Below are 13403 nucleotides of genomic sequence, written 5' to 3' on the forward strand. Positions count from 1 at the left end.
AACAAAAAAAAACATTCAGTTAGTAATTAATATTTGAGAACCATCAAATCAAAATATTTTATCCTTGTTTCCTCTGGTAGCTACCACAATCGAGAGTTTCGTACATGAAATTATTGGGCATCTCATCAAAATAAAGCTACTCACGAAAAATTAGCTTGATAGTAATCACTTGCAAAAATGGGCGATGTATCCCGGACTACAAGCTTCTAACACTACACGCCCTAACTCTACAAGGCCTAACTTCACAAACTCTACACCTTAGTCAAAATATGTGGCTTGGCCATTTCGCTACATTCACATCGGCGTAAGGTGAAAAATTAATTCACTGTTCATAACTTTTGTGTTATACAATAGTTCTTGTAGTAACGAACGGCCAAGCCACATATTTTGACTAAGGTGTAGAGTTTGTGAAGTTAGGCCTTGTAGAGTTAGGGCGTGTAGTGTTAGAAGCTTGGCTCTACATGAAATCTGATAACTTTTTGACAGTGCGAGTCATATGGGCTCGTCTTGGCAACATTTTACATGAAAATGTTTTTGGTGGGATTTCATTTCTTTTTGTAAGTTGTTTGTAACAAAATTTTTTTTTATTTTTTTCTTAACAATCGGAATCATGATAGGTTTCCCCATTGTCGTCACAACAATAGAAGTCCTGACTTGCAACGCCACTTCAAAGTCTATTTCTTCACACATTAAATATGTCAAGGAATGAAAGAGGCAGGAACCATCTCCCGGCATATGAACCACATGATGATGGCAAGGTCCAAGATTTACTTCAAGTGAAACTATTTCACAATCCATGTTCACTTTTAAATCAGTAGCAAAATTGACAACGTTCAAACTAACGAAAATTCTCAACGAATACTGGATTAAATGCAATTCTAAACGAATATTGGATTAAATGCAATGCAACAACTTATTGTCAACTATATCTAAGCATATAAGATGTATGTCTAAGACAATCAGACGACATCAGAACGACGGGAAGTTTTAATATTTTATTTTTAATTGTGTTTTGCACAATTTTATTAAATTGCGACTGGATGAAAATTTTGTTCGTGGACGTCGTCGTCGTTGGTAGGGTGAACAAATCCTTAGCAAAACATCATACGCTTACGTCAATTAGTATCGATAGCGGATTCTATTCCTTTGCGTTTTGACGTTTGCCTCGGCGCTCAGTTGCTGCACGATACATTGTTAAAAACATCCATACAAGAAAGGAAGGAAAACAAATTTGCTCCCCTCGCCCCTGGTGCCTACAAAATAATATGACATAATTTAAAAGAAATTTTACGTAAATAATTAGTTAATTAAGCATTTCTTTTTTACTTTTTAGCTCAGTTTAGTAATAAATTTTACTAACAGTTCTTTTAATAATTATTTATGGTAGTACGTGTTTACTCAATAAAAGTTAAGTAGTAACTACTATACAGTCACTATTCCACGCGGACGAAGTCGTGGGCACAGCTAGTAAAGAATATAAATAATTTGTTGAGTCGTAAGACACAAAAATGTGTGGTTTTATGAAACCACGGTAAAAGTGAAACTTAGGCACAAAATTATCGTATTTGTACGATAATTATCGTACGGTTCCGAACACTGCTTTATACCTACTCAGCAGCCGACCGTCACGCGACATGCGCTACACAGACCAAAAAGTTTGAGACGATGTAATAAAAGTTTCACTTTAAAAAAATCTAACTCAAATAATTGATTTTTTCATAACTTACAGTGTTTCCGGAGTTTTATACATGACGGACAGGAAAATTTTTTGACCTATTTTGATATTTTTTTCCGTTTCTATTGCACTAAATTAATTTTTAGCAAGTATAGAATTAATCTCCGTTAAATTATCTCGACAATAGTATGCAAAATATCTTGATTCCTTTAACTAACAAGGCTATAATACTAAAAATAGTTGCCAAAATAAGGCGAAAAAAATTTTTCGATCGTAAAGCACTCTCTGATGCTTCGCATCATGAGTCGTGCAATAGTTTAAAATTAAAAAAAAACACGCTATTATAAATAATCCAAACTAAAAAGTAGAAAATAAATAATAGTTTAAAAAAAAGACGGGTTGCACTCCGGGAGTGCCGGCAGAAGTGAAAACTTGATTATTAACGTTCAGCATGTTTGATATTTTGGAATGGTATCCGACTTACGCATGGAATATAAGGGCTAAAAAAAAAGACGGGTTGCACTCCGGGAGTGCCGGCAGTAGTGAAAACTTGATTATTAACGTTCAGCATGTTTGATATTTTGGAATGGTATCCGTCTTACGCATGGAATATAAGGGCTAAAAAAAAAAAAACAGTCGTCTTACGCTTTTTCGATCAGGCCACGTGTCCTAACGCGAGTTTAAGATTTTATACCCAACGCCGCTAAAGAAGTTTTCACTTCAAAAAAAAAATCCGTCTTACGCTTTTTCGATCAGGCCACGTGTCCTGACGCGAGTTTAAGATTTTATACCCAACGCCGCTAAAGAAGTTTTCACTTCAAAAAAGACGGGTTGCACTCCGGGAGTGCCGGCAGAAGTGAAAACTTGATTATTAACGTTTAGCATGTTTGATATTTTGGAATGGTATCCGTCTTACGCAATACGCATGGAATATAAGGGCTAAAAAAAAAAGTCCGTCTTACGCTTTTTCGATCAGGCCACGTGTCCTGACGCGAGTTTAAGATTTTACCTATACCCAACGCCGCTAAAGAAGTTTTCACTTCAAAAAACTAAAAAAACACGCTTTTTATAGAAAACCGAACTAAAAAATAGAAAATAAATTTAAATGAATTTAAATTAGGAAAATAGTGTTAAAAATTTCAATGAATATAAATTAATAATAGTGTGAGTAAAAAAAATTATTTCATTTTAAAAAAGCGTGGGGTGCATGGTGTCAATGGTTATAGATATTTTATTGACAGATATGAGTAGAGTGATTATCATTTCGATAATATCTTAAGAAGCACCCCACGCTTTTTTTTAAATAAAATAATTTTTTTTTACTCACATAATTTATATTCATTGAAATTTTTACCACCATTTTCTTAATTTAAATTTATTTTCTATTTTTTAGTTCGGTTTTCTATAAAAAGCGTGTTTTTTAGTTTTTTTTAAACTATTATATAATTGTATATCGTATAACCTGTGGTATAATTCTTTACAACCTTAAAATTACGCCTATTGGTCAGGTTAATCAAAAAAACTTGAAAAAGATGAAATCAAAAAGGGAATTAAATAATTTATATAACATATACCTAGTTAAGTAGTTACCTAGTTAGTAGTTATAAATTATAATTATTATATTCATAAATAAAAAAGTGCTAGGTAGTTTTCTAAATAATATAACCATTTTATTTCATATCCTTAACATTATATTATTATCACACAATTATAAAATCAATGAACATTTTAGGTAGGTGTTACATAAATAGGTGTTTTCCACCCTAAAAAATGAAAGTAAATGTACCTAGTTACTTATTTAAATTAGTTTATATTTTCGTAAAAAAAATTCGATGTGAGGTATTACTACATCTGGATTATCCAAATGTACGTGATGTGTACCAGGAATTAAATATTTTTCAAAATTCGGGTTGCTTTCTTCTATCGTTTTTTGTAATCGTGCAAAAGTGTTGCTCATTGAGAATGGGGAATGAATTGCTTTTAAGAATAAGATTGGACATTTAGAACGCATCGTGAGCGCCTCTAAAAAAAATTTATCTTCGAAATCGTAATATGCGTATGATATACGACCGTCCTTGCTGAAATGATATTTTTCAGGATCATTTAACGATTTTTGTATACCTCGCTTCGCAAGGACTTTGATGCTTTCCACGGAAATAGATTTACTCGAGCCTACATGCCATTTATGTATGATGTCATTGTATGAATACAAGGGTGGATCGGAATATGGTTTCTCTAGTATGGACTGAAGTTTACTTATAATCTTAGGGTAATTTTCTACGAACTGTTTTATCTGATATTCCTCTGGGAACAGACAATCTATTGCAATTAAGTAATCTAAATCATCTGGAAATATGCAGGAATATCGAATCGCAGCTATTGATCCCATAGAATGGCTAAGAACAGTCACTTTATCCCATTGGTAGTATGTTTTTATAGCAAGTATCAATCGAACGGTTTCCCATGGATAGTATTGTAAACCTGTAAGAAATAAATACAAAATTTTAGTTTTTCTTAAAATAAAATGCACAATATAAGTTTTTAATCAAGAAAGCCATGGGTATAAGGTACCCTTACGCAATATTTTTTTTGTTATAAATTTGTTCTTAACACTTATACATAATATTCAGGGGTTATTGTACAGGAATATTTAATAAATATACCAGGCGCATGCCACGATGACAATCCGTGTCCCGGGAAGTCGATGGCTAATATTGGAATTTTATCACAAAGCAATGGCGCTAGTGTGTCCCAGGTGCCGGCGTTGTCCTGCCAGCCGTGCAGGGCCAATATCGGTCTGCGTCGTTCAGCGTCTCCCCACACCTTCCCAGCAACGTGTCCCCACGGGACGGGGATCTTAATTTCTTTCACCTAATTGAAACGAGCTTATAGCGTTTATTTAGACCATAAGTGCTTATGTAACTTAATTTTACAAAACTGCTGCCTAAAATTATAATTAATAGTAGGTACCTACATAACGCCTACTACCTTTGTTAGTAGGTATTATCACAATTTAGTATTTTGTGCCACTTAATATCAAAAAGGTATATTATTATTTTATACTTAAGTCAAGTCTATTTAATTTTATTTCTTTGTTTCTATTGAACCTACGTTAATTCGTGATACTATAGAAATTAAATAAATATTATCTATCGTAATAAATAATTATTCTTCACATAACATATTAATTAGAGATTAGATAAACCCCCAATATTTTCAAAATAAAAACACAATGAAGATCGTCTAAAATTAGAAAAAACTAACACTTGATTTTGGGAACTGCGGTAGAGATTATAATAATTTATTTAAATTTAATAACTACGTAGTTTATGTAGGTAGAGTATAATTAATAAATACAGTTAAATATAGAATAACAATTCTTCTCAGTCATTCCATAGTTAGAAAAAATCTTAGTAGAATGTAAATGTTAAATATTCGATTTTAACCGACGCGGTTCCCTAAAACGACAGAAGGTTCTCAATTCGTAGAGAGAGTAAGGAGGTTTAATAATATGTATCTCTTTCAGCGACGTTAATGAAAGAAGTCTTAATTAACGTGAAAGTTTAAATTAATTTAAACTGAAAGCATTTAAAATATTTTGCGGTAATACTCACAGAAGTGTTCAATAGTCGGTTGTATGTAAATTTACTGAATCGATGCACAAAGGGCTTAAAAACATAGCTTTGGAGGTTGCGAGTGATTCTGATTGAATTATTCATTGTTGTGCCAGCTGTGCAATTATGAAGAACGATGTTAGACTGAACACAACCGATCAATTAGAAATGTAATTGTTTTTATTCTACTCGTAAAAGGGCAAATATTTGCGTCATTAAGTATTCGTGTAACTTTTGTTAATACTCTCGTAAAAATTAATTAAAACCTTGTAACTACTTAGATCTATTTATGTTTCAGAATGGAAGTTTTGGATTAATGTGTTGGATTTATAAGCGCTACAATCACACTGTATGTAATTTTAAAGTGTAAGGTTTAATTTTCACTTTAATTGAAACACATTTTTTGTCAACTCTTGAAATACTTTGATAAAGAATTGTAATTAAGTATGTAATCATTACAATTTACTTAAAAATTACAATACATACATAATATTAGTTATCTATATAGAGCAAGTTTCTGGACGCTTTTATACCTATTGTATCTACCTACCTATGTGCTACCTATTTAGTAGATATGAAAAACCGATTTTTATGTGGGTAAGTAATTTTATTTGAAAAATCATAATTGACAATAATTAACAGCATTTATCTTTACGTCAAAAATTTTTTTACATTCCTCACATCGTGGGCTCTCGGAATATACAACATGTATGTTAGCTGATTTTTCGTAGTTTTCGATATCCTAGAAGAGTGAATGATGAAAGTAGAGAGATGGAGAAAGATATGTTTCATACTTTTTTATGGAAATAAACTAATCGGATCTGTATGAAATTTGATACAGAGATAGACTGTAGGTACTCTGGATTTAGCACCTAGACTACTTTTTAACCGGGTAGTGCGTGAGTTACGCCGAGGATTCCAGCTGTAGTTGATAAGTATACAGGGTGCTGGGTGCCCCACTCACGGTATACTAAGCGCGAACGGCGAAGCTACTTGTAGTTTAGCATACACTGATCACGTTAAAAAAACTTAAACAACAAAATTACGTCAAAAAAGTTTTCCAATATTTTTCTTTAAAATCCATGTTTTCCTCCCTAGCTTCGCGCAGCCGGCATATACCGCTTCGCTAATGTGCTTAGTATACCCAATACCGACGCGACGGTGCGCGGTGGGACACCTGTATAAACATTTAAGAGGCCGTATCGATTTTAGAGTGATTTTGACTTGTTTCTGTATAAACTTTTAAAATTCTGTAAAAAAAAATACATATTATATGTTTTATGAAAGTAATGGAATAATTTACTTAAAGTTCTCTAGAATTATCGATTATATAGGTCCCGTATACCTATAATCGAAAATTCTAGAGATTTTTAAATTATTCCATTACTTCGATCTTCGTTTCTATTGTAAATAAATAAAACGCTTTTCTATTTGTATTCATTTTATTTTATACTATGTACCTATACATTTGAAAATGTACAATTGTTGTGTTTACATTTTGAACTTTGTAAAATATATCTGTGGTATTTGGTACGTACCACTTAAGTGCAAAATGGTGATTTTTGAGTATGAGCGTTTGAAAGTTTTCACGGTTGCTACCCTGTTACTACAGATCGGAATAAACTCTTGAGTAAAACAAATTTATGATATTTAAATGTCTATTATGTTCAAGTTTTGAACACTTACAAAAAAAATAAAAAAAATGTTCTAGTTCAAGAGTAATTGTTACTTAACATGTTTGTACCAAAAGAAAAAAATGTGTAAATGATGTGAAAATGTCTAAAACGTGTGTACTTAAGTGGATTAGAGCATATTTATTTGTACTCTTAATTAGTATTTATTCCTATTTTTACCTTAATTGAAAGGATTTTTCATTTTTTTTTTCGACGGAGACATAAACAGACATTAAAAAACAAATATTATGGGCAAACGTCTTCCATACAAATAGATTTAACCATATATAAAAACAAAAACGAATAGGAGTGTGATTTGCCACAAATAAGTACTCATAAAAAAGCCAGGAAATATTGTGATTTTCGTGTAATATGCAATTCTCTGATACTCTCTCTACAAAGTAAAATCCTAAAAGTAGAGTGTGTGTGTGTGTGTGGTTCAGAAGTCACGGTAGTTCGCTTGCCTGCCGTGCTAGATGCTGCGGGATCGATCCCATCAACCGACATGTACCAATGTGTCTTTTTCGGATGCATAAGTAGATTCTCTAATAACCAGAGATACATCTTCTATAACAAGAAAACATCATCATTTCTTATAACATGAAAACATCGTAATGGCAACCGGGATTTTGGTCTGAAATCACCAACCAGCAGTGAGCAAGCGTGGTGATTACTGCTCATGCCTTCTCCTTGTGAGAAGATGCCCTTACCCTGCAAATAGTTACGAGCTGGATCAAGTCAAATAAAATTTGTTTGTAAAACGTACCACTACAACATTCATTCATAGTCGTCATCACTGTCACTGAAAGTCATAAGATTGTTTCTAGTCGGACCATGAGACAATGATTTGAAATAATCATCATAAATTGGATCACTTATTGGCAGGAGATCTAAGAGATCTTTGAATTTCAGAGCATCGATATGGATAGGCTCATTAGATGCCAATGGCAAAGCCACTTCGGAGACTTCTCTCTTTTCTCAGTTCTCTTAAACCAGAAATACAGAAACTCTTCATTTTCACTCAAAGAGTATTTAAAATCTACGTGCTGTTTCTTTTTTGAATGAATCTTTCAATATCTGCTTAACAGGCAAGATATTATACCGTTTTTGACCTGGACAACACTGAATATAAAATAAGCTACTCTACTTCTTCTGCCATACCGTTAATAAAATGCCATAAGCATGATGCGATTTCATCCGCACCTCTTTGAGCTATTCCTTCATACATAACATAATGGAATGTTCGTTTAGTAGTAATTTTGCGGATTTTTAAATTAAAAGTCCAAAGTTTCTTTTATAAAAGGCTACAGATGCAGTTAAATTTGGAATCTGTAAACAAACAGCTTTTATCTTTTAGTTTCATAGTGAAATGTTGCCTTATACTCCGATTTTTCTAAATCTATTCTAATCTGACACGAAAGAATGAATTTGAAGAGACAAAGAATCAAACCTTGTGCATGTAGGTATCGTTACTTGGTTTTTTAAACGTTGTTAAATCGATTTAAAGATTGGTAAACGTTTCTGAACACACTAAGTCTAAGAGATCTTGCATCACATGCATGTTTCTTTATAGATAATAGGCTTCAGACCTAATGTCTGAAGATTTAAATTATGTTCCAAATAACGTTATATTTAAGTAAGGGAGAAGACCTGTTAAGTTCACAAATAATTTTATTTGATTTGGTACAAATAAGTTAAGTGATGATAATAATTATTCAAGTTTGGTCTAATTATGTTAAGTGCTCTTACGTTGTAAATGGCCGTTCGTTGATTGAGTATTCGTTTTACAAGTCTATGTTAAGTTATATTAATATATTTGTATCAAATAACAATATATTTTTTTGTACTTAAGGGGTTTTGATACAACCTATTTAAGGTATTTCTACTATCAGTAGGCTTATGTGACATAGACCAAACGAAAGAGGACGTTTTTATCAGTATAGATGGCCAGAAAACAAAAAATGGCCATTTTTGCACTTACGAGGTATATACCAAACACCACAGATATATCTTTTACAATCCTGAAATGATACTTACATAAATCTTTTCCAAAATGTTAATATGAAACACATAAATGAAAGTAATATTAACTTTACTTAAATAGTATGGTAACATTTGGTAACTGACATGCATATGTATAAAAATATAGGTATCTGTGTAGGTACTTGATTTCAATTACATTCATTGGATTCGGTTGGAAGGTTAGTAAAAATATCACGAAATTCTTTTTAAATAATCTAAGGCTTGACTTTATCTTATAACATTAAATTGAGACTCTTTCTTACAACTAAAGTATGGCATGCTCGAAAGCATTTTGAGTTTTAGATTTAAAATTTTGACCAACATTAAACTTAAATCGAAGTTAAGAAATATGAATGAAAATCAATCTGAAATCATGTTTCAGATACAATTCATATTTTAAAATTATCCCTTAAAATATTAGTTTGAAAAACGACCATGTTTTTGCTAATGTCAGTCTAATATCTTTATATATAAAAATGAATCGCAAAATGTGTTGGTAAGCGCATAACTCGAGAATGGCTGAACCGATTTCGATAATTCTTTTTTTATTATATTCCTTGAAGTACGAGGATGGTTCTTATGTAGAGAAAACGTACATGTACCACGGGCGAAGCCGGGGCGGACCGCTAGTCTTTTATACAAATAATAAGTACTTTTCGTAAGTAATACGTAATTATTGCACCACTCTTACGCATATTGCAAATTAGTTCTAATGAGACTGTTGAACGACGATAAGATAGATTGCACAATGTAGACAGAAGATCTGTTCCACATGACGTCACATTGCACTGTGCTTTCATCATCACCAAGAATAGGTAGGTTTGACCAATCTTATAGTTGATCAGTAACAATAGCTTATAGTGATATTATATTATACTGTAGTCCTAATCATTCGGCGAGTCTAACTATAGTATTAGGATTTACACGTTTTCTAGCAGCGTTTTATCCTGACCATTTGTTGAGAAGTCTACGCGGAGTTGGTCAGTAGATAACAATAGATTATAGTAAGATGCATCATACTTGTCATTGGGCGAGTCTAACAGCTTTTAGCGTCCTGGTCATTGGTTGAGAGAACTTATTGTTTTGAGTAAGTAGTATAAACCATGTTTGGTAGCAGCGCTGAAGTCCTTGGGATACAGTCTAGGCACAAATAGCAGTACTCAACTCAGGTTCCATAAGTCCCTGTCTAAGCGCAGTTAACAGCGGTCTTGTACACTTACAAGAACCACGCCAATCGTCCAGATCTAATGCCCATATTGCAGCACCACGTGTTCCCGCTTGGGAAAGTATTGTTCCCGCGCGGTGAGCTTCGCTTGGTATGAGGTAAGTGGCCCATTGGGTGCCGTCAGTTGCGTATGTACCGGTTGGGGTGGTGACTTCGCGCCAGCCACCTTTGAGCACTTCGCATACCTGGAATGGTTTATTGGTTTAAGTTATGATGTTAAAATAAAGTTATAAGGTAGGTCCACACAGAATGAGTAGCCTCGTGAAGAGTTTTCTGTGTGAAAAAGCCAGGAAAATGTATTTTTCACATCGCGATCGTTGTGAACTCGGCTCAAAATATGCAGCTACGACCACACTACGCGTGCTGATTCGCGAGGCTTCTAGCTCTGTGTGGAACCGCCTATTTAATTCTTATTTAATGAAAATAATATGTAAACTAAAGTAATAAACGCTCTGATGAACAACGTTCTTAAGAAAAAGAGGGTTGCACTCCGGGAGTGCCGGCAGAAGTGAAAACTTGATTATTAACGTTGAGCATGTTTGATATTTTGGAATGGTATCCGTCTTACGCTTTTTCGATCAGGTCACATGTCCTGACGCGAGTTTAAGATTTTATACCCATTACAGAAAAAGTGCTCAACGCCGCTAAAGAAGTTTTCACTTCAAAAAAACACTAGGAAAATACTTGTAGTTCATCATTACAATTTAAATTTCCCCAGCACCATATTCACACGCACCTCATAATACGCAAGGAAGCCGGGTACTCCCGTAGCTGGTTGCGGGTCTCCAGGCGCAACAGCAGTAGCGCCAAGCTCAGAACTGTCCCCGCGCAGTACGTACGAGCGCCCGTACGCAGGAAGACCAGCTACTACACGCCATGGACCTACTGCGTTTGACCACCATTCTACTGTGGATTGCTGGAAAAAAAAATTGGTTGTCTGTAAAGTCGGTTTACTGACGATAGTTGAACGTGACAACGTCTGATTGTGCTTCTTTGTCGCTCGTTCCGCGCTCTCGCTTGCACTTCAAGCCTAAATGGAACGCCTCAGAGCGAGGTAACGCCGCATGAGTCATGTATTTTCGTGCGTGCAGCCGGCGCTATCGAATTATAAGACGTTGTCACGTCAAAAATATTTTAGTATACATTTTGCTGGGTGTTTCGTAATCAGTTGCAGGCATAGAAGCTGGACTTCGATAGAACCAAATAAGCAAAAAACTTTACTTTGATACCGCTAAGTACTAACTCCATTTCGACAGTTGCATACTTCCTACAACTAGTAAGGAAACACAATTCACTGGTTCCACTTTATTTAGATTTTTTATTTCAATAAAATACAACCGGTTTCGAAACATCCTACAACTTACTTCCATCCTGCAACTGTGTCAATGTAATGACAAATATGCCGAAGAGTAAGTGAGGCTTTTGATTTAAACGATTTAAATTATTTATATCTTTCAATATGTAACAAATAATGTATTGCAGAATAACTACCACTATTTGATATGTGCACACACAAAAAATACTCACCAAACTCATATCATTGAACTCCGTCTTTTCCAAGGGCAGCAAATAGGCCGTCCTCTGAGTATTCGTGCTATAGTAATCATTGGCAGCGATTGAAACCCAATCTAACGCGGAAGTAAGAACCAATGGGTCATAGGCCAAAGCTGCTATTTCTGGGTTTGGTGCTACTAGCGCAGAAACTTCTAGATTGTGACGACGAAGAGTTTTAGAGAGTAAGGTTATTAGTAGGGAGAAGTTATCTTTGTCTTCTGTATTGATGTTGTTGCAAGGAGCCTGCGGAAATAGAAATTTAAACAATATTAGGTAGTTACTTTTAAGAAACCATAGTTGATGGTATATTATGTGTTGAAGACAATTTGCATGATTTCGAGATGCGTTTTTAAACTGACACGTGTACGTATGGCGAAATCGTAGGTACATATTGCTTGCAATTGAGAATTAATATCCATATAAATATGTGTATGTATTTACAATTTGAGTATTCAATATTTATTATAATCAAAAAGAGCGTTATTCTAAAATAAAATGTATGAAAAAGCACAAATCAATAGTAAGTACTTAATATATGTATAATTCACAGAATTTGCACCCATTATCATATGTGTTAAAATTGATTAGTCTTTTTTTATATTGGTGTCATTTGCAATTAACATTTAAGTACATTACTAGAATATTATCACTTATATAATGTTATTACATTACTTAACATGTTTATCAGTACCGTGTTATTTGAAAATTTCTTTTTTTATAAACTAAAACTAGTTTTTAAATTAATGCATAGTAAGTGAACGATTGTTTGCTTTAAATAATATAACAAAAAAAAAATATTGCGTTAATACTCACTTTCTTGCAAACGGGATATTGCCATGCAAGCTGAAGACCGTCGAAATTCCATTTCTGTATAAACTTCAGAGCAGATTTCACAAATATCTTTCTGTTTTCGGGACTTGCCGCCATTTTGCTCCAGGCGTCACCCTCCGAGTTCTCAATACCACCGACACCCAAAATTACTTTCACACCCTTCAATTTGTATTCAGTTATCTTGCCGTAGAAATCTAAAAAGGTCAGATGTCAATAATTGCTTAGATTTATTAAAGTGGGTATTCTGCGATTAAATATGCTCCTTGGACACAATTTTGTTCAAGTTAATCAGTTTAAGAAGTTGTTTTTATATTTCTTGAAATTAAGGGTCAAGAATGCGACCAGTGCCAATTTGTAGCAAGTAGCTCTTGTAGCTAGCTAGCTACAAGAGCTACCTAAAACTCTGAAATTTCTTTTGTAGGTACACATGACCCACAGGTCAAATGCGCCGAACAAATTGCCCAAAATAAAAAACATTCAAGAAAAGTTGCTACTTACCATTAACAACATCGAGTTCAGGGTTTCCAGGTACCAAAGTATTGGAGCTATCGAGATGAGCCCACGAGTACACGAGGTGCGAGCAAAGCGCCGGGTCCACTTGGTCCGGGCCAAAACTGCCGTTGTTCTTCCTGTATTTTAATTAGTGATATTTTTATATGATGATGAAGACTTTTAATGTCATATAAATTTATATTTTAAAACCTGTTTTAATTTCGTTATTCACCAATTTTGTCATAATGATGATAAGGACAGAATTTCGAAGCTGATAATTAGATGTAAAAAAATAATTATTTATAAAAGGCACACAA

At 33.8% G+C, this 13403-nt stretch overlaps 2 protein-coding genes across 2 annotated transcripts in view; both read right to left on the bottom strand.

Annotated features, from left to right (window-relative positions):
* Positions 1 to 3320: 3320 nt before the first annotated feature.
* Positions 3321 to 5428, bottom strand: LOC149905837 (putative serine hydrolase). The gene is made up of 3 exons (XM_090105964.1): positions 5290 to 5428; positions 4339 to 4546; positions 3321 to 4156 (listed from the first exon to the last, which is right to left on the bottom strand). Exons 1-3 carry the CDS (start codon positions 5392 to 5394, stop codon positions 3474 to 3476), a joined length of 996 nt encoding a protein of 331 aa, XP_089962090.1. The 5' UTR covers positions 5395 to 5428; the 3' UTR covers positions 3321 to 3473.
* A 4192-nt stretch (positions 5429 to 9620) lies between these two features.
* The window catches only part of Cht10 (Chitinase 10), a 31285-nt gene continuing 27502 nt past the window's right edge, over positions 9621 to 13403 (bottom strand). The window contains exons 48-52 of the mRNA XM_090105997.1: positions 13093 to 13223; positions 12577 to 12788; positions 11737 to 12006; positions 10946 to 11125; positions 9621 to 10394 (exon numbers count right to left, since the gene is read on the bottom strand). Coding sequence (XP_089962123.1) covers positions 10125 to 10394; positions 10946 to 11125; positions 11737 to 12006; positions 12577 to 12788; positions 13093 to 13223 — 1063 coding nt within the window. The 3' untranslated portion in view covers positions 9621 to 10124. The remainder of the gene's footprint in view (positions 10395 to 10945; positions 11126 to 11736; positions 12007 to 12576; positions 12789 to 13092; positions 13224 to 13403) is intronic.

This window comes from Colias eurytheme, chromosome 9, assembly GCF_061535395.1.
Source record: "Colias eurytheme isolate Ceu_HAF_F1 chromosome 9, ilColEury1 Martin Lab GWU primary, whole genome shotgun sequence".
Lineage (NCBI taxonomy): Eukaryota > Metazoa > Arthropoda > Insecta > Lepidoptera > Pieridae > Colias > Colias eurytheme.